Source organism: Ammospiza caudacuta, chromosome 38, assembly GCF_027887145.1.
Source record: "Ammospiza caudacuta isolate bAmmCau1 chromosome 38, bAmmCau1.pri, whole genome shotgun sequence".
Taxonomy (NCBI): domain Eukaryota; kingdom Metazoa; phylum Chordata; class Aves; order Passeriformes; family Passerellidae; genus Ammospiza; species Ammospiza caudacuta.
The window spans coordinates 697881-719908 of record NC_080630.1 but is presented as its reverse complement, the minus strand read 5'-3'; the positions used below and the strand labels follow the sequence as shown (position 1 = coordinate 719908).

Here is a 22028-nt window from a genome sequence, read left to right as displayed (position 1 = left end):
CGCGGCGGGCGGGCGCTGCGGCAGCGCGGACCAATCAGCGCCGCGGAAGCCCTGCAGGAGCGGAGCGGGCGGCCCCGTGCGGCCCCTCAGAGCCGGGGCGGCGGCGGCGGCGAAGATGGCGGCGGCGGACGGCGACGATTCGCTTTACCCCATCGCGGTGCTCATCGACGAGCTCCGCAACGAGGACGTGCAGGTACCGCTACCGGAGCCTCGCCGCGATACCCCCGGCGCCTTTCCGGGGTTTCGGGGCCCTTTCCGTGGCCACCGGGGCCCGGTAGCCATCGCCCCGCTGATCCGAGGCCCTGCTGCTGATGGCTGCCATGAGACGGCCTCACTGATTGGTTGAGGCGTCCCGGTCCCCTCAGGCGCGGGCGAATGGGAGGCGGTGTTACATGTGTGGGGCGGTTGGGGGGGGTTGCGGTGAAAGGCGCCTTCTGATTGGCTGAAAGGGCGGTTTGGGGTTGTAAGGGGCGTTCTGATTGGTCCGCAGCGCGCTGAGGGGGTGAGGGGATCTGCCCCGCCCGCCGCAGTGCCCTCTAGCGGCGGGGCAGCGCGGCTCCCTCCTCGCCGCAGCCAATGGCAGCGCGAGGCCGCGGCAGCGCCGCTCTCCATTGGCTGCCGCCTTCATGGGCGGGGCTTAGCGGAACCAATCGTGGGCCTCCTCTCTGCCGCGGCGCCGCTGCAGAGCCGTGAAACGCCGCTCCTGATTGGCCAACCTGCCTTGTGGGCGGGGTTTCCTCATGAGGGGGGCGATTCCCGCCCTTTTTTACCACAGATTTTCCCCTTTATTTTCCCAAATTTTTCTGAATTTTCCCCATTTTTCCTTCCCAGCTGCGCCTCAACAGCATCAAGAAGCTCTCAACCATCGCGCTGGCGCTGGGCGTGGAGCGAACCCGCAGCGAGCTCCTCCCTTTCCTCACTGGTACGGAAATTTGAGGGGAAGGGCCCAAAATTGAGGGAAAATTCCTAAAATTTTTGGGGGACCTGTCAAAATTTGAGGGGAAACTCCCAAAACTTGAGGGGAAGGGCCTAAATTTGAGGGGAAATTCCCAAAACCTGAGGGGAAACTCCCAAAACTTGAGGGGAAACTCCCAAAACTTGAGGAGAAACTCCCAAAATTTGAGGGAAAACTCCTAAGATTTGAGGGGAAACTCCCAAAACTTGAGGGGAAACTGCCAATACTTGAGGGGAAACTGCCAAAACTTGAGGGGAAACTGCCAAAACTTGAGGGGAAACTCCCAAAATTTGAGGGAAAACTCCCAAAATTGAGGGGAAATTCCTAAAATTTGAGGGAAAACTCCCAAAATTTGAGGGGAAACTCCCAAAATTTGAGGGAAAATTCCCAAGATTTAAGGAGAAATTCCCAAAATTTGAGGGGAAACTCCTAAAGTTGAGGGGAATTTTCCAAAATTTAAGGAGAAATTCCCAAACTTTGAGGGGAAACTCCCAAAATTTGAGGGGAAACTCCCAAAATTGAGGGGAAATTCCTAAAATTTGAGGTGAAATTTCCAAAATTTAAGGAGAAATTCCCAAAATTTGTGGGGAAACTCCTAAAATTGAGGGGAATTTTCCAAAATTTAAGGAGAAATTCCCAAACTTTGAGGGGAAACTCCCAAAATTTGAGGGGAAACTCGCAGAATTTGATGGGGGAACTCCCAAAATTTGAGGGGAAACTCCCAAAATTTGAGGGGAAATTCCTAAAATTTGAGGGGAGATTTCCAAAATTTAAGGAGAAATTCCCAAAATTTGAGGGGAAACTCCCAAAATTTGAGGGAAAATTCCCAAGACTTGAGGAGAAATTCCCAAAATTTGAGGGGAAACTCCTAAAATTGAGGGGAAATTCCTAAAATTTGAGGGAAAACTCCCAAAATTTGAGGGGAAACTCCCAAAATTTGAGGGAAAACTCCCAAAATTTGAGGGGAAACTCCCAAAATTGAGGGGAAATTCCTAAAATTTGAGGGGAAATTTCCAAAATTTAAGGAGAAATTCCCAAAATTTGTGGGCAAACTCCCAAAATTTGAGGGAAAATTCCCAAAATTTAAGGAAAAACTCCCAAGATTTGTGAGGGAGGGGTCCGCAGAGTCCACGTGGAGGTCCCAAAATCCCCCTAAAATCGCCAAAAACCGCCCGGATTTCGGATTTCGGGCGGGTTTTTTTTGAGGCGGGCGGGGCCTGGGGGATGATTGACAGGTGTCAGGGGGCACAGGTGAGTGACAGGTGTGTCACCTGTGCTGTCACAGACACCATCTACGATGAGGACGAGGTGCTGCTGGCGCTGGCGGAGCAGCTGGGCACCTTCACCGCCCTCGTGGGGGGACCCGAGTTCGTGCACTGCCTGCTGGTAGGAGGGAAAACTCACCTGGGGAGGGGTAAAAATACACCTGGGGGGGTAAAAATACACATTGGGGGGGTAAAAATACACATTGGGGGGTAGAAACCTCACCTGAGGGGGTAAAAATACACCTGAGGGGTAAAAATACACATTGGGGGGGTGAAAACCTCACCTGAGGGGGTAAAAATACACCTGAGGGGTAAAAATACACATTGAGGGGGTAAAAACCTCACCTGAGGGGGTAAAAATATACATTGGGGGGTAGAAACCTCACCTGAGGGGGGTAAAAATACACCTGAGGGGGTAAAAACCTCACCTGAGAGGGTAAAAATACACATTGGGGGGGTAAAAATACACATTGGGGGGGTAAAAATACACATTGGAGGGGTAAAAACCTCACCTGAGGGGGTAAAAATACACCTGAGGGGTAAAAATACACATTGAGGGGGTAAAAACCTCACCTGAGGGGGTAAAAATATACATTGGGGGGTAGAAGCCTCACCTGAGGGGGTAAAAATACACCTGAGGGGGTAAAAACCTCACCTGAGGGGGTAAAAACCTCACCTGAGGGGGTGAAAACCTCACCTGAGGGGGTAAAAATACACATTGGGGGGGTAAAAATATACATTGGGGGGTAGAAACCTCACCTGAGGGGGTAAAAATACACATTGAGGGGGTAAAAATATAACTGGGGGGGTAAAAACTCACCTGGGGGGACAAAAAATGCATCTAGGGGCCTCAAAAACTCATCTGTGAGGGGGTAAAAACTCACCTGGGGGGGTAAAAATACACCCGGGGAACACCTGAGGGGGACAAAACCACAGCTGGGGGGCAAAAAATCCCCCTCGGGGGGTAAAAGCAGCCCTGGGGAGCCTCGGAATGCACCTGGAGAGCCCCCAGGCACACCTGGGTGGGGTCAGAACACACCTGGGGGCTCCGAACCCCCGGCCCCTGCCCGTCTGTCTGTCTGTCTGTCTGGTGTCCGTCTGTCCGTTCTGTGTTCCTGTGTCCGTCCTGTGTCCATCTGTCCATGCCACGTTCCTCTGTCCTATTTCCATCTGACCATCTCATGTCCATCTGACCACCCCGTGTCCGTCTGACCACCCCGTGTCCGTCTGACCACCCAATGTCCGTCTGTCCGTCCCACGTCCACCTGACCACCCCATGTCCACCTGACCACCTCGTGTCCACCTGACCACCCCATGTCCATCTGATGGCCGCATGTCCATCTGATGGCCCCTTGTCTATCTGACCGCACTGTGTCCATCTGACCGCCCAATGTCCGTCTGTCCATCCCACATCCACCTGACCACCCCATGTCCACCTGACCACCTTGTGTCTATCTGACCACACTGTGTCCATCTGACCGCCCAATGTCCGTCTGTCCATCCCACATCCATCTGACCGCCCTGTGTCCATCTGACCACGCTGTGTCCATCTGACCATCCTGTGTCCATCTGACCGCCCAATGTCCGTCTGTCCATCCCACATCCACCTGACCACCCCATGTCCACCTGACCACCTTGTGTCTATCTGACCACCCTGTGTCCATCTGATGGCCCCAGGTCCACCTGACCACCTTGTGTCCATCTGACCACACTGTGTCCATCTGATGACCCCACATCCGCCTGACCACTTTGTGTCCATCTGACCATCCCGTGTCCATCTGATGGCCGCATGTCCATCTGACCGCCCAATGTCCGTCTGTCCATCCCAAATCCACCTGACCACCCTGTGTCCATCTCACCGCCCTGTGTCCATCTGACCATCCTGTGTCCACCTTCCCACGCCACGTTCCTCTGCCCATCCCATGTCCACCCACCCACCCCGTGTCCACCTGACCGCCCTGTGTCCACCTGACCGCCCTGTGTCCATCTGACCACGCTGTGTCCATCTGACCACTCAACGTCCGTCTGTCCATCCCACATCCACCTGACCACCTCATGTCCACCTGCCCACCTTGTGTCCACCTGCCCATCCCATGTCCATCTGACCACACTGTGTCCATCTGACCACCCTGTGCCCACCTTCCCACGCCACGTTCCTCTGCCCACCCCGCCTCAGTTCCCCCACCCAGCGTCCGTCTGTCCGCTCACTGTCCGCCCCGTGTCCGCCCTGTGTCCGCAGCCGCCGCTGGAGAGCCTGGCCACGGTGGAGGAGACGGTGGTGCGGGACAAGGCGGTGGAGTCCCTGCGGGCCGTGTCCCACGAGCACTCGCCGCCGGACCTCGAGGGTCACTTTGTGCCGCTGGTCAAGCGCCTGGCGGGCGGCGACTGGTTCACGTCGCGCACCTCGGCCTGCGGCCTCTTCAGCGTCTGCTACCCGCGCGTCTCCAGCCCGGTCAAGGCCGAGCTGCGCCAGTGAGTGACCGGCCCGCGGGGTCACCGCGGGGGCGGCGGGGTCGCCGGTCCGTCCTTGGGGTCGCTGGGGTCACCGCGGGGTCAGCGGGGTGACCACGGGGTCAGTGGGGTCATTGGGGTGACCGCGGGGTCAGCAGGGTGACCATGGGGTCATTGGGGTGACCGCAGGGTCATTGGGGTGACCAGTTCATCCTTGGGGTCATTGAGGTGACCATGGGGTCAGCAGGGTGACCATGGGGTCATTGGGGTGACCGCAGGGTCATTGGGGTGACCAGTTCATCCTTGGGGTCATTGAGGTGACCATGGGGTCAGCAGGGTGACCATGGGGTCATTGAGGTGACCGCAGGGTCATTGGGGTGACCAGTTCATCCTTGGGGTCATTGAGGTGACCACGGGGTCCGTGGGGTCAGTGGGGTGACCACGGGGTCATTGAGGTGACCATGGGGTCAGCGGGGTGACCGCAGAGTTACCAATCCATCCTTGGGGGCAGCAGGGTGACCATGAGGTCAGCGGGGTGACCACAGGGTCCGTGGGGTGACCGTGGGGTCAGCAGAGTGACCATGGGGTCATTGGGGTGACCATGGGGTTGTTGGGGTGACCATGGGGTCATTGAGGTGACCATGGGGTCATTGAGGTGACCATGGGGTCAGCGGGGTGACCATGGGGTCATTGAGGTGACCATGGGGTCATTGAGGTGTCCATGGGGTCAGTGGGGTGACCAAGGGGTCAGCAGAGTGACCATGGGGTCAGTGGGGTGACCACGGGGTCAGTGAGATGGGTATGGGGTCATTGAGATGACCATGGGGTCAGTGGGGTGACCATGGGGTCAGTGAGGTGACCACGGGGTCAGCAGAGTGACCATGGGGTCAGCAGAGTGACCACAGGGTCATTGGGGTGACCGTGGGGTCATTGGGGTGACCGTGGGGTTGTTGGGGTGACCATGGGGTCATTGGGGTGACCGTGGGGTCATTGAGGTGTCCATGGGGTCAGTGGGGTGACCATGGGGTCAGCAGAGTGACCATGGGGTCAGTGGGGTGACCACGGGGTCAGTGAGATGGGTATGGGGTCATTGAGATGACCATGGGGTCAGTGGGGTGAGCATGGGGTCAGTGGGGTGACCATGGGGTCAGTGAGGTGACCACGGGGTCAGCAGAGTGACCACAGGGTCATTGGGGTGACCGTGGGGTCGTTGGGGTGACCATGGGGTCAGTGGGGTGACCATGGGGTCAGTGGGGTGACCAGTCCATCCTTGGGGTCATTGAGGTGACCACAGGGTCACCAACCCATCCCAGGTGTGCCCAGGTGTGCCCAGGTGTGCCCGCAGGTACTCCCAGATGCCCTTAGATGACCCTTGGGTGATCCATAGATGTACCTGGGCCATAGCCAGGTGTGCCCAGCTGTAGCCGGTGCCCCTCAGGTGTGCCCAGGTGTGCCCAGGTAACGCAGGTGTGCCCGCAGGTATCTCCAGATGCCCATAGGTGACCCTTAGGTGCACCTGGGCCATACCCAGCCATACTCAGGTGCCCCTCAGCTGTGCCCAGGTGTAGTCAGGTGCCCCTCAGCTGTGCCCAGGTAACGCAGGTGTGCCCGCAGGTACTCCTAGATGCCCTTAGGTGTATCAGGGCCATACCCAGCCATACTCAGGTGCCCCTTAGGTGTGCCCGGGTGCCCCCCAGGTGTGCCCAGGTAACGCAGGTGTGCCCGCAGGTACTTCCGGAACCTGTGCTCGGACGACACGCCCATGGTGCGGCGCGCGGCCGCCTCCAAGCTGGGCGAGTTCGCCAAGGTGCTGGAGCTGGAGCACGTCAAGAGCGAGATCATCCCCATGTTCTCCAACCTGGCCTCGGACGAGCAGGTACGGCGCACCTGGGCACACCTGGGCACACCTGGGGGGGTTTGGGCACACCTGGGGGGGGGTTGGGCACACCTGGATCATCCCCATGTTCTCCAACCTGGCCTCGGACGAGCAGGTACGGCGCACCTGGGCACACCTGGGGGGGTTTGGGCACACCTGGGCGCACCTGGGCACACCTGGGCGCACCTGGGCACACCTCGGGGGGGTTTGGGCACACCTGGATCATCCTCATGTTCTCCAACCTGGCCTCGGACGAGCAGGTGCGGCGCACCTGGGCACACCTGGGCGCACCTGGGCACACCTGGGGGTCATCTGAATGTTCCTGTGGCCTACCTGGGCATACCTGGCGGGTCATCTGGATATTGCTGGGCACACCTGGGGGTTACCTGTGCCCACCTGTGCCCACCTGTGCCCACCTGCGCAGGACTCGGTGCGGCTGCTGGCGGTGGAGCCGTGCATTGGGGGTTTATCTCTGGGTTTATCTCTGGGTTATCTCAGGGTTATCTCTGGGTTTATCTCTGGGTTTATCTCTGGGTTATCTCAGGGTTATCTCTGGGTTTATCTCTGGGTTTATCTCTGGGTTATCTCTGGGTTATCTGGGAGATGTTTGGGGCTTACCTGTGCCCACCTGTGCCCACCTGTGCCCACCTGCGCAGGACTCGGTGCGGCTGCTGGCGGTGGAGGCGTGTCCATAGTGGGGGTTTATCTCTGGGTTTATCTCTGGGTTATCTCAGGGTTATCTCAGGGTTACCTGGGGTATGTTTGGGCGTTACCTGTGCCCACCTGTGCCCACCTGCGCAGGACTCGGTGCGGCTGCTGGCGGTGGAGGCGTGCGTGAGCATCGCGCAGCTGCTGCCGCAGGAGGAGCTCGAGGGGCTCGTGATGCCCACGCTGCGCCAGGCGGCCGAGGACAAGTCCTGGCGCGTGCGCTACATGGTGGCCGACAAGTTCACCGAGGTGAGGGCACACCTGGGCACACCTGGGGGGCACACCTGGGCGCACAAAAATGGGGGTAAACGGTGAAAATTGATGGAAGTTTGGGGTTTTGGGAGGGAAAATTGGGAATTTGGGCACACCTGGGCACACCTGGGGGCACACCTGGGCACACAAAAATGGGGGTAAACGGTGAAAATTGATGGAAGTTTGGGGTTTTGGGAGGGAAAATTGGGAATTTGGGCACACCTGGGGGCACCTGGGCACACCTAGGCACACCTGGGACATGCCTGGAACACACCTGGGCACACCTGTGACACATCTGGACACACCTGGACCCACTTGGGGCACACCTGGGACGCACCTGTAACACACCTGTGACACACCTGGGCACACCTGTGACACACCTGGCACATACCTGTGCACACTTGGGCACACATGGGCACACCTGGACCCACTTGGGGCACACCTGGACACACCTGGACCCACCTGGGGCACACCTGGGCACACTTGGGTCACACCTGGACCCACCTGGGGCACTCCTGGGCACACCTGTGACACACCAGGGGCACACCTGGACCCACCTGGGGCACACCTGTGACACACCTGTGACACACCTGGGCACACCAGGGGGCACACCTGGGCACACTTGGGTCACACCTGGACCCACCTGTGCCACACCTGTGCCACACCTGTGCCGCGCCCCCGCAGCTCCAGCGCGCCGTGGGCCCCGAGATCACCAAGACCGACCTGGTGGGCGCCTTCCAGAGCCTCATGAAGGACTGCGAGGCCGAGGTGCGCGCCGCCGCCTCCCACAAGGTCAAAGGTCAGCGGCCACGCCCACCCCCGAGGTCCCCGAAATGACCCAGAGCCACCCTTGGCGTCACCCACCCAATTTCGGTGCTTTTCAACCCAGATTTGGCGCCCCCAACCCGATCTTGACGCTCCTCAACCCAGTTTTGGTGTCACCGACCCAATTTTGGTGCTTTTCGACCCAATTTTGGTGTCACCGACCCAATTTCGGTGCCTTTCAACCCAGTTTCGGTGTCACCGACCCAATTTCAGGGGATTTCCACCCAGGTTTGGTGTCCCCAAACCAAATCCGGCGTCCCAAACCAAATTTTGACGTCACTGACCCAATTTCGGTGCTTTTCCACCCAGATTTGGTGTCTCCAACCCAACTTTGGTGTCCCCAACTCAATCTCGGTGTCGCTTCACCCAAGTTTGGTGGTTTTTGACCCAAATTTGGTGCCACCAACCCAATCTTGATGTTTTTCAACCCAAGTTTGGCGTCACCAAGCCAACCTTGATGTCCCCGACCCAATTTCAGTGGTTTTTAACCCAAATTTGATGTTCCCAACCCAGATTTGGCGCCCCCAACCCGATCTTGACGCTTTTCAACCCAATTTTGGTGTCACCGACCCAATTTCAGGGGTTTTCCACCCAGGTTTGGTGTCCCCAAACCAAATCCGGCGTCCCAAACCAAATTTTGACGTCACCGACCCAATTTCGGTGCTTTTCCACCCAGATTTGGTGTCTCCAACCCAACTTTGGTGTCCCCAACTCAATCTTGGTGTCGCTTCACCCAAGTTTGGTGGTTTTTGACCCAAATTTGGTGCCACCAACCCAATCTTGATGTTTTTCAACCCAAGTTTGGCGTCACCAAGCCAACCTTGATGTCCCCGACCCAATTTCAGTGGTTTTTAACCCAAATTTGATGTTCCCAACCCAATTTTGGCGTCACCAACCCAATTTTGGTGCTTTTCAACCCAATTTTGGTGTCACTGACCCAATTTCAGTGCTTTTCAACCCAGTTTTGGTGTCACCGACCCAATTTCAGAGGTTTTCCACCCAGGTTTGGTGTCCCCAAACCAAATCTGGCGTCCCAAACCAAATTTTGATGTCACCGACCCAATTTCGGTGCTTTTCCACCCAGATTTGGTGTCTCCAACCCAACTTTGGTGTCCCCGACTCAATCTCGGTGTCGCTTCACCCAAGTTTGGTGGTTTTTGACCCAAATTTGGTGCCACCAACCCAATCTTGACGTTTTTCAACCCAAGTTTGGTGTCACCAAGCCAACCTTGATGTCCCCGACCCAATTTCAGTGGTTTTTAACCCAAATTTGACGTTCCCAACCCAATTTTGGCGTCACCAACCCAATTTCAGCGCGTTTTAACCCGGTTTTGACGTTCGCAACCCAAATTTGACGTAATTTAACCCAATTTTCACGTATTTCAACCCGATTTTGAGGTATTTTAACCCGAATTTGACATATTTTCACCCAATTTTGACGTATTTTAACCCAAATTTGAGGTATTTTAACCCGAATTTGACGTATTTTAACCCAATTTTGACGTATTTTAACCCGATTTTGACATATTTTAACCCGATTTTGATGTATTTTAACCTGATTTTGAGGTATTTTAACCCGAATTTGAGGTATTTTAACCCAATTTTGACGTATTTTAACCTGATTTTGACATATTTTAACCCGATTTTGACATATTTTAACCCGATTTTGATGTATTTTAACCTGATTTTGAGGTATTTTAACCCGAATTTGAGGTATTTTCACCCAATTTTGATGTATTTTAACCCAATTTTGAGTTATTTTAACCGATTTTGAGGTATTTTAACCCAAACTTTGGTGTCCCCAGAGTTCTGTGAGAACCTGTCCCCCGACTGCCGCGAGGCCGTGATCATGGGCCAGATCCTGCCCTGCATCAAGGTGAGCGCCCGCAGTGCACCTGGGCACACCTGGGCACACCTGGGATACACCTGGGGGCACCCAAAATACACCTGGGCGCACCTGGGACATACCTGGGCACACCTGGGGGGGCAACTGGGGGCACCTGGGCACACCCAAAATGCACCTGGGATACACCTGGGGGCACCCAAAAAACACCTGGGCACACCTGGGGGCACCCAAAATACATCTGGGGGCACCGAAAATACACCTGGGGGCACCCAAAATACACCTGGGGGCACCCAAAATACACCTGGGAACACCTGGGCGCACCTGGGGGCACCCAAAATACACCTTGGGGTACCCAAAATACACCTGGGAGCACCCAAAATACACCTGGGATACACCTGGGGGCACCCAAAATACACCTGGGCACACCTGGGACATACCTGGGCACACCTGGGGGGGCAACTGGGGGCACCTGGGCACACCCAAAATGCACCTGGGATACACTTGGGGGCACCTGGGGGCACCCAGAAAACACCTGGGATACACCTGGGGGCACCCAAAATACACCTGGGATACACTTGGGGGCACCTGGGGGCACCCAAAATACACCTGGGGGCACCCAAAATACACCTGGGGGCACCCAAAATGCACCTGGGGGCACCCAAAATACACCTGGGGGCACCCAAAATGCACCTGGGGGCACCCAAAATACACCTGGGGGCACCCAAAATGCACCTGGGGGCACCCAAAATACACCTGGGGGCACCCAAAATACACCTGGGAGCACCCAAAATACACCTGGGCACACCTGGGGGCACCCAAAATGCACCTGGGAGCACCTGGGCACACCTGGGATACACCTGGGGGCACCTGGGGGCACCCAAAATGCACCTGGGATATACCTGGGCGCACCTGGGGGCACCCAAAATACACCTGGGATACACCTGGGGGCACCCAAAATACACCTGGGAGCACCTGGGCACACCTGGGATATACCTGGGCACACCTGGGGGTACCCAAAATAGACCTGGGAGCACCCAAAATACACCTGGGGGCACCCAAAATACACCTGGGGGTACCCAAAATACACCTGGGATACATCTGGGGGCACCCAAAATACACCTGGGGGCACCCAAAATACACCTGGGCACACCTGGGGGGCACCTGGGGACACCTTGCGGGCACAGCTGGGGTGGTGGGGCACAGCTGGGCACACCTTGCGGGCACAGGTGGCCTCAGAGCCATGCTGAGCCTCTCCCCAAGGCCAGGTGAGCTCACCTGTGCCCAGCTGTGCAGGATGGGGACACACCTGGGCACACCTGGGCACACCTGGGCACACCTGGGCACACCTGGGGCACACCTGGGCACACCTGGGTTGGCGTTATCACTCTGGGGACACCTTTGGTCGCATCCTGGTGGCCTCAGAGCCTCTCCCCGAGGCCAGGTGAGCTCACCTGTGCCCACCTATGCCCACCTGTGCAGGAGCTGGTGTCGGACGCCAACCAGCACGTGAAGTCGGCGCTGGCCTCGGTGATCATGGGGCTGTCGCCGATCCTGGGCAAGGACAACACGGTGGAACACCTGCTGCCCCTGTTCCTGGCACAGCTCAAGGACGAGGTGAGACACCCACCTGGGCACACACCTGGGCACACACCTGGGCACACACCTGGGCACGCACTTGGGCACAGATACAAACACATAGAAGCACATGGAGTTACATGGGCACACACCTGGACACAGATGCAAACACATAGAAGCACACGGAGTTACATGGGCACACACCTGGGCACACACCGGGGCACACACCTGGGCACAGGTACAAACACGTAGAAGCACATGGAGTTACATGGGCACACACCTGGGCACACAGGTGCTGCCCCTGTTCCTGGCACAGCTCAAGGACGAGGTGAGACACCTACCTGGGCACACACCTGGGCACACACCTGGGCACACACCTGGGCACACAATGCACTCCCAGTGTTTTCGCGGCTCCCCCTGGTGGCGACTTTGTGAACTGCAGCTTCCTCCCAGTAAATCCCAGTCACTCCCAGTGCCCTCCCAGTTCATCCCAGTGCCCTCCCAGTCCCTCCCAGTTCATCCCAGTGCCCTCCCAGTCCCTCCCAGTTCATCCCAGTGCCCTCCCAGTCCCTCCCAGTTCATCCCAGTGCCCTCCCAGTTCATCCCAGTGCCCTCCCAGTCCCTCCCAGTTCATCCCAGTCCATCCCAGTGCCCTCCCAGTAAATCCCAGTCACTCCCAGTTCATACCAGTCCCTCCCAGTCCATCCCAGTGCCCTCCCAGTTCATCCCAGTGCCCTCCCAGTCCCTCCCAGTTCTCCCAGTTGCTCCCAATCCTCCCCAATGCACTCCCAGTGTTTTCACAGCTCCCCCTGGTGGTGACTTTGTGAACTGCAGCTTCCTCCCAGCGCCCTCCCAGTAACTCCCAGTAACTCCCAGTGCCCTCCCAGTAACTCCCAGTGCCTTCCCAGCGCCCTCCCAGTAACTCCCAGCGCCCTCCCAGTAACTCCCAGTGCCCTCCCAGTAACTCCCAGTAACTCCCAGCGCCCTCCCAGTAACTCCCAGTAACACCCAGCGCCCTCCCAGTGCCCTCCCAGTCGCTCCCAGTGCCCTCCCAGTAACTCCCAGTAACACCCAGCGCCCTCCCAGTAACTCCCAGTGCTCTCCCAGTAACTCCCAGTCGCTCCCAGTGCCCTCCCAGTAACTCCCAGTCGCTCCCAGCGTCCTCCCAGTAACTCCCAGTGCCCTCCCAGTAACTCCCAGTCGCTCCCAGTGCCCTCCCAGTCGCTCCCAGTGCCCTCCCAGTAACTCCCAGTAACTCCCAGCGCCCTCCCAGTAACTCCCAGTGCCCTCCCAGTAACTCCCAGTCGCTCCCAGTGCCCTCCCAGTAACTCCCAGTGCCCTCCCAGTGCCCCGAGGTGCGGCTGAACATCATCTCCAACCTGGACTGCGTGAACGAGGTGATCGGCATCCGGCAGCTCTCGCAGTCGCTGCTCCCGGCCATCGTGGAGCTGGCTGAGGACGCCAAGTGGAGGGTGCGGCTGGCCATCATCGAGTACATGCCGCTGCTGGCCGGCCAGCTGGTGAGACTGGGGTAAACTGGGATGGACTGGGATGGACTGGGAGGGAGTTCCAGCCCTGTGTGGGGCACTGGGATGTACTGGGATGTACTGGGAGGGGGCTCTGGTGTGTGTGCTTGGCCATCATCGAGTACATGCCGCTGCTGGCCGGCCAGCTGGTGAGACTGGGAGGCACTGGGGTAAACTGGGATAAACTGGGAGAGGGTTGGGGGGGACTGGGATGGACTGGGATGGACTGGGATGGACTGGGAGGGAGTTCCAGCCCTGTATGGGGCACTGGGTTGTACTGGGATATACTGGGAGGGGGCTCTGGTGTGTCCCACTGGCCATCATCGAGTACATGCCGCTGCTGGCCGGCCAGCTGGTGAGACTGGGGTAAACTGGGATGGACTGGGATGGACTGGGATGGACTGGGAGGGAGTTCCAGCCCTGTATGGGGCACTGGGATGTACTGGGATGTACTGGGAGGGGGCTCTGGTGTGTGTGCTTGGCCATCATCGAGTACATGCCACTGCTGGCCGGCCAGCTGGTGAGACTGGGACAGACTGGGGTAAACTGGGAGGGAGTTCCAGCCCTGTGTGGGGCACTGGGATATACTGGGATGTACTGGGATGTACTGGGAGGGGGCTCTGGTGTGTGTGCTTGGCCATCATCGAGGACATGCCGCTGCTGGCCGGCCAGCTGGTGAGACTGGGGTAAACTGGGATGGACTGGGATGGACTGGGATGGACTGGGATGGACTGGGAGGGAGTTCCAGCCCTGTATGGGGCACTGGGATAAACTGGGATGTACTGGGATGTACTGGGAGGGGGCTCTGGTGTGTCCCGCTGGCCATCATCGAGGACATGCCGCTGCTGGCCGGCCAGCTGGTGAGACTGGGAGGCACTGGGGTAAACTGGGATAAACTGGGAGAGGGTTGGGGGGGACTGGGATAAACTGGGATGGACTGGGATGGACTGGGAGGGAGTTCCAGCCCTGTATGGGGCACTGGGATGTACTGGGATATACTGGGAGGGGGCTCTGGTGTGTCCCGCTGGCCATCATTGAGGACATGCCGCTGCTGGCCGGCCAGCTGGTGAGACTGGGACAGACTGGGGTAAACTGGGATAAACTGGGATGGACTGGGAGAGGGTTGGGGGGGGACTGGGATAAACTGGGATGGACTGGGAGGCACTGGGAGAAGACTGGAGCCGTGTACGGGGCACCGGAGCGGAGTTAGAGGCTTGTATGGGCTCGTGTGGGGGCACTGGGATGGACTGGGAGGGGACTGGGATGGACTGGGTTATACTGGGAGGCACTGGGAGAGGGTTGGAGGGCACTGGGATATACTGGGATATACTGGGATATACTGGGAGGGAGTTACAGACTTGTGTGGGGCACTGCAGCGGAGTTACGGGTTGACATGGGGGCACTGGGAGGGGACTGGGACAGACTGGGATGGACTGGGAGGGAACTGGGAGGGGACTGGGACAGACTGGGATATACTGGGATGGACTGGGAGGGGACTGGGATATACTGGGACGGACTGGGACAGACTGGGAGGGGACTGGGATATACTGGGATGGACTGGGAGGGGTCTGGGACAGACTGGGATATACTGGGATGGACTGGGAGGGGACTGGGATATACTGGGATATACTGGGGCAGACTGGGAGGGGACTGGGACAGACTGGGATGGACTGGGAGGGGACTGGGACAGACTGGGATATACTGGGGCAGACTGGGAGGGTTTTTTGCCTTACTGGTTTATGTGGCTGTGTACTGGTTTATACTGGTGTGTACTGGTGTGTACTGGTGTGTACTGGTTTACGTCGGTTTAAACTGGTCCATAGTGATGTGGACTGGGTTATACTGGTTTGTAGTGGTTGATGCTGGTTTGTACTGGTTTATAATGGCTTATACTGATTGATACTGGTTTGTACTGGTCCTTACTGGTTTATACTGGTCCTTACTGGTTTGTTCTGGTCCTTACTGGTTTATACTGGTCCTTACTGGTCTCTCCCTCCCCAGGGCGTGGAGTTCTTCGATGAGAAGCTGAACTCGCTCTGCATGGCCTGGCTGGTGGATCACGGTACTGGGACAAACTGGGATGGACTGGGATGGACTGGGACAAACTGGGAGGGACTGGGACAAACTGGGAGGGACTGGGACAAACTGGGAGGGACTGGGATGGATTGGGATGGACTGGGACAAACTGGGAGGGACTGAGACAAACTGGGAGGGACTGGGATGGACTGGGATGGACTGGGACAAACTGGGACAAACTGGGAGGGGATTAGGAGGGACTGGTTCAAACTGGTTTATACTGGTTTGTATTGGTCCTAACTGGTCTATACTGGTTTATACTGGTCCAAATTGGTTCAGACTGGTTTGTGCTGGTCCAGATTAGTCCAAACTGATTTATACTGGTTTGTACTGGTCCGAACCAGTCCAAACTGATCCGTACTGGTCCAAACTGGTCTCTACTGGTTTATACTGGTTTATGCTGGTTTATACTGGTCCTAACTGGTCCATACTGGTTTGTACTAGTTTTTACTGGTTTATACTGGTCCGTATCGGTCCTAACTGGTCCTAACTGGTCCGTGCTGGTTTACACTGGTTTATACTGGTTTGCACTGGTTTATACTGGTCTTAACTGGTTTATACTGGTTTATACTGGTTTATACTGGTGTGAACTGGTCCTAACTGGTTTATACTGGTACTAACTGGTTTATATTGGTCCTAACTGGTTTACACTGGTTTATACTGATCCTAACTGGTTTATACTGGTTTGTACTGGTCCTGACTGGTTCGTACTGGTTTATACTGGTCCATACTGGTCCTAACTGGTCCGCACTGGTTTATACTGGTTTGTACTGGTTCTAACTGGTCCGTACTGGTTCTAACTGGTCCGTACTGGTTCTAATTGGTCCGTACTGGTTTATACCGGTCCGTATTGGTTCTAACCGGTGCGCACTGGTTTATACTGGTCCATACTGGTTCTAACTGGTCCGCACTGGTTTATACTGGTTCTAACTGGTCCGCACTGGTTCTAACTGGTCCGTACTGGTTTATACTGGTTCTAACTGGTCCGCACTGGTTTATAGTGGTTTGTACTGGTTTACACTGGTCCGTACTGGTTCTAACTGGTCCGCACTGGTTCTAACTGGTCCGCACTGGTTTATACTGGTTTGTACTGCTTCTAACCGATCCGTACTGGTTTATACCGGTCTATACTGGTTCTAACTGGTCCGTACTGGTTCTAACTGGTCCGCACTGGTTTACACTGGTCCGTACTGGTTCTGACTGGTCCGCACTGGTTTATACTGGTCCGTACTGGTTCTAACTGGTCCGTAGTGGTTTACACTGGTCCGCACTGGTTCTAACTGGTCCGTACTGGTTTATACTGGTTTGTACTGGTTCTAACTGATCCGTACTGGTTCTAACTGGTCCGTACTGGTTCTAACTGGTCCGCACTGGTTCTAACTGGTCTGTACTGGTTTATACTGGTTTGTACTGGTTCTAACTGGTCCGTACTGGTTCTAACTGGTCCGCACTGGTTTCCCCGGCAGTGTACGCCATCCGCGAGGCCGCCACCAGTAACCTGCGCAAGCTGGTGGAGCGCTTCGGGCACACCTGGGCGCAGGGCACCATCGTGCCCAAGGTGCTGGCCATGGCCGCCGACCCCAACTACCTGCACCGCATGACCACGCTCTTCTGCATCAACGTGGGTACCTGGGCGCACCTGGGGGGCACACCTGGGCACAGCTGGGCATGGCCACAGTACACCTGAGAGGGATAGAACCGCACCCGGGCACACCTGGGCACACCTGGGCACAGCCACAGTACACCTGAGAGGGATAGAACCGCACCCGGGCACACCTGGGCACACCTGGGCACACCCACAGTACACCTGAGAGGGATAGAACCGCACCCGGGCACACCTGGGCACACCCACAGTACACCTGAGAGGGATAGAACCGCACCCGGGCACACCTGGGCACACCTGGGCACAGCCACAGTACACCTGAGAGGGATAGAACCGCACCCGGGCACACCTGGGCACACCTGGGCACAGCCACAGTACACCTGAGAGGGATAGAACCGCACCCGGGCACACCTGGGCACACCTGGGCACACCCACAGTACACCTGAGAGGGATAGAACCGCACCCGGGCACACCTGGGCACACCTGGGTACTTCCATGGCACGCCTGGGTATAGCTGGGGTACACCTGGGCACGCCTGGGATACACCTGGGGGCACCTGGGTACACCTGGGTATAACCATGGCACACCTGGGGGCACCTGAGAGGGATAGGAACACACCTGGGCACACCTGGGGGCACCTGAGAGGGATAGAAGCACACCTGGGCACACCTGGGCATGACCGATGGATGTCCCCAATGCCTGTCCCTTGTCTCACCTGTCCCATCGCACCTGCCCCTATCTCACCTGTCCAGGTGTTGTCCGAGGTGTGGGGTCAGGAGGTGACCACCACGCAGATGCTGCCCATGTATCTCACCTGTCCCACCTGTCCATGTTACCTGTCCCATGTCCCACCTGTCCATGTCCCGTATCTCACCTGTGTCTCACCTGTGTCTCACCTGTGTCTCACCTGTGTCTCACCTGTGTCTCACCTGTGCAGGTGCTCTCGGAGGTGTGTGGCCAGGAGGTGACCACCACGCAGATGCTGCCCATGGCCCATCACACCTGTCCATGTTATCTGTCCCATGTCTCACCTGTCCATGTCCTGTATCTCACCTGTGTCTCACCTGTATCTCACCTGTGCAGGTGCTGTCCGAGGTGTGGGGTCAGGAGGTGACCACCACGCAGATGCTGCCCATGGTGCAGAGCAGATCCCATCTCACCTGTCCATATCTCACATAGCACACCTGTCCCATCACACCTGTCCCATGTCTCACCTGTGTCTCACCTGTGCAGGTGCTGTCCGAGGTGTGTGGCCAGGAGGTGACCACCACGCAGATGCTGCCCATGGTGTAGATCCCATCTCACCTGTCCCATATCTCACATAGCACACCTGTCTGATATCTCTCCTGTATCTCACCTGTGTCTCACCTGTGTCTCACCTGTGCAGGTGTTGTCCGAGGTGTGTGGCCAGGAGGTGACCACCACGCAGATGCTGCCCACCGTGCTCCGCATGGCCGCCGACGCCGTGGCCAACGTCCGCTTCAACGTGGCCAAGTCGCTGCAGCGCATCGGGCCCATCCTGGACAGCGGGTACTGGGGTGGACTGGGATGAACTGGGATGGACTGGGATATACTGGGGTATACTGGGATGGACTGGGATGGACTGGGATGTACTGGGATGGACTGGGGTGTACTGGGATGTACTGGGATGTACTGGGATATACTGGGGTATACTGGGATGGACTGGGATATACTGGGGTATACTGGGATATACTGGGGTATACTGGGATATACTGGAATTTACTGGGATATACTGGGGTATACTGGGATGTACTGGCGTATACTGGGATTTACTGGGATATACTGGGTTGTACTGGGATGTACTGGGATATACTGGGATGTACTGGGTTGTACTGGGTTATACTGGGATATACTGGGATATACTGGGGTATACTGGGATATACTGGGTTGTACTGGGATGTACTGGGATATACTGGGATGTACTGGGTTGTACTGGGTTATACTGGGATATACTGGGATATACTGGGATATACTGGGATATACTGGGTTGTACTGGGGTATGCTGGGATGTACTGGGATATACTGGGATGTACTGGGTTGTACTGGATTATACTGGGTTACACTGGAATTTACTGGGATATATTGGGATTTACTGGGTTATACTGGGTGATACTGGGCTATACTGGTTTATACTGGGTTATACTGGGATATACTGGGATTTACTGGGATATACTGGGTTGTATTGGGATATACTGGGGTATACTGGGATATACTGGGTTATACTGGGTTATACTGGGTTATACTGGGTGATACTGGGTTATACTGGGTTATACTGGGTTATACTGAGATATACTGGGATTTACTGGGATGTACTGGGATATACTGGGGTGTACTGGGATATACTGGGATGTACTGGGACTTACTGGGATGTACTGGGATGTACTGGGGTATACTGGGATATACTGGGTTATACTGGGTTATACCGGGATATGCTGGGATATACTGGGTTATACTGGGATATACTGGGTGATACTGGAGTATACTGGGATTTACTGGGTTGTACTGGTTTGTACTGGGATTTACTGCGATACACTGGGTTATACCGGGATATACTGGGATATACTGGGTTATACTGGGGTATACTGGGATACACTGGGATTTACTGGGATACACTGGGATTTACTGGGATGTACCGGGATGTACTGGGTTGTACTGGGTTATACTGGGATTTACTGGGATATACTGGGATATACTGGGTTGTATTGGGTTATACTGGGTTATACTGGGTTGTACTGGGAGCACTGGGTTATACTGGGATATACTGGGTTGTACTGGGATGTACTGGTTTGTACTGGGTTATACTGGGATATACTGGGTTGTACTGGGTGATACTGGGCAATACTGGGATATACTGGGAGCACTGGGTTGTACTGGGATATACTGGGGTATACTGGGATATACTGGGTTATACTGGGATATACTGGGGTATACTGGTTTATACTGGGTTATACTGGGAGCACTGGTTTGTACTGGTTTATATTGGGAATAATGATTTATACTGGTTTTACTGGGTTATAAAGGTTTAGTGGTTTAGGTCCCACACCTGTCCCATCTCACCTGTCCATGTCTCACCTGTCCATATCTCACCTGTCCCATCTCACCTGTCCATGTCTCACCTGTCCCATCTCACCTGTCCATATCTCACCTGTCCCATCTCACCTGTCCGTGTCTCACCTGTCCATATCTCACCTGTCCTTATCTCACCTGTCCCATCTCACCTGTCCATGTCTCACCTGTCCATGTCTCACCTGTCCCATCTCACCTGTCCATGTCTCACCTGTCCCATCTCACCTGTCCCATCTCACCTGTCCATGTCTCACCTGTCCATGTCTCACCTGTCCTTATCTCACCTGTCCATGTCTCACCTGTCCTTATCTCACCTGTCCATATCTTACCTGTCTCATCTCACCTGTCCCATCTCACCTGTCCATGTCTCACCTGTCCGTGTCTCACCTGTCCATATCTCACCTGTCCATATCTCACCTGTCCATGTCTCACCTGTCCGTGTCTCACCTGTCCATATCTCACCTGTCCATATCTCACCTGTCCATATCTCACCTGTCCATGTCTCACCTGTCCATATCTCACCTGTCCATGTCTCACCTGTCTCACCTGCCCAGGACGCTGCAGACGGAGGTGAAGCCGGTGCTGGAGAAGCTGACGCAGGACCAGGACGTCGACGTCAAATACTTCGCTCAGGAGGCGCTGACAGGTGAGGGCACACCTGGGACAGGTGAGGGGCACACCTGGGGACACCTGGGGACACACCTGGGACAGGTGAGGGGAACACCTGGGAACACCTGGGGACACCTGGGACAGGTGAGGGACACACCTGGGGACACCTGGAGACACACCTGGGACAGGTGAGGGGAACACCTGGGACATACCTGGGACAGGTGAGGGGCACACCTGGGGACACCTGGGGACACACCTGGGACAGGTGGGACGAGTGAGGGGAACACCTGGGATACACTGGGACAGGTGAGGGACACACCTGGGGACACACCTGGGACAGGTGAGGGGAACACCTGGGATACACCTGGGACAGGTGAGGGGCACCTGGGACATACCTGGGGACACCTGGGGACACCTGGGATACACTGGGACAGGTGAGGGCACACCTGGGACAGGTGAGGGACACACCTGGGGACACCTGGGGATACATGAGGACACACCTGGGACAGGTGAGGGGAACACCTGGGGACACCTGGGGACACACCTGGGACAGGTGGGACGACTGAGGGGAACACCTGGGGACACCTGGGATACAATGGGACAGGTGAGGGCACACCTGGGACAGGTGAGGGGCACCTGGGACATACCTGGGGACACCTGGGGACACCTGGGGACACCTGGGGGGAAATGTGGCACACCTGGGCACACCTGAGATAAACCTGGGCACACCTGGGGGGGGATTTGGGACACCTGGGGGGACAAAGAGGGGACACTGAGGGACTTGGGTGGGGCACCCAGGTGTGCCCAGGTGTGCCCAGGTGTATTTTGGGTGCCCAGGTGTGCCCAGGTGCCCCCAGGTAACCCCCGTTTCTCTCTCTCTCCCCTCCCCCGCAGTGCTGGCGCTGGCCTGACCCCGCCCCTTCCCCCCCCCCCCCGGCCCCTCCCCCCGCATGAACCGGAGCTGCGACCGCCCCTCCCCCCACCCCTCCCCCCCCCCCCCCCCCGCGCCCCTCCCCCACCCCGCTGTTGGTTCATTAACTCCTTAATTAATTAATTAACGATGATTTCGCCGTTAATAAAAACCACAACAACGAGGAGGCTCCGGTGTCGTTTATTTATTAATTAATTAATTGGGGTGGGGGGAGGGGCGGTTTGGGGGGTGGGGGGAGGGGCCAGCGCAGGTCACGTGGTGCGAGGCATTAATCAAATTTTAATTCAATTGAATTTTTTTGTTTTTAATTATTTTTAATTTTAAAATGCACTGGGACTTTAAATAGTGGCCACGCCCCTTTAAGTAGAGGCCACGCCCCTTTGGGGATTTTTTTGTTTGTTTGTTTTTGGGGTGAATTTTTGAGGAATTTTTTGGGGATTTTT

General features: G+C 56.4%; 1 protein-coding gene across 1 annotated transcript; it reads left to right on the top strand.

Annotated features, from left to right (window-relative positions):
• Positions 1-64: 64 nt before the first annotated feature.
• On the top strand, positions 65-21639 carry PPP2R1A (protein phosphatase 2 scaffold subunit Aalpha). The gene is made up of 15 exons (XM_058823136.1): positions 65-193; positions 832-922; positions 2241-2341; positions 4460-4692; positions 6400-6547; positions 7349-7504; positions 8192-8306; positions 10138-10208; positions 11658-11792; positions 13100-13273; positions 15281-15341; positions 16822-16976; positions 18346-18488; positions 20600-20691; positions 21549-21639. The coding sequence occupies exons 1-15, from the start codon at positions 116-118 to the stop codon at positions 21563-21565; spliced, it is 1770 nt and encodes a 589-aa protein (XP_058679119.1). The 5' UTR covers positions 65-115; the 3' UTR covers positions 21566-21639.
• The last annotated feature ends 389 nt before the right edge of the window (positions 21640-22028 follow it).

What these genes read in the sequence shown, in the direction of transcription:
- PPP2R1A (XM_058823136.1), top strand. Translation starts at nt 116, where the DNA reads ATGGCGGCGGCGGACGGCGACGATTCGCTTTACCCCATCGCGGTGCTC. An exon ending in CGCCTCCCACAAGGTCAAAG is followed by an intron (nt 8,307 to 10,137) that starts GTCAGCGGCCAC and finishes TGGTGTCCCCAG; the next exon opens with AGTTCTGTGAGAACCTGTCC. An exon ending in GGGCCCATCCTGGACAGCGG is followed by an intron (nt 18,489 to 20,599) that starts GTACTGGGGTGG and finishes TCACCTGCCCAG; the next exon opens with GACGCTGCAGACGGAGGTGA.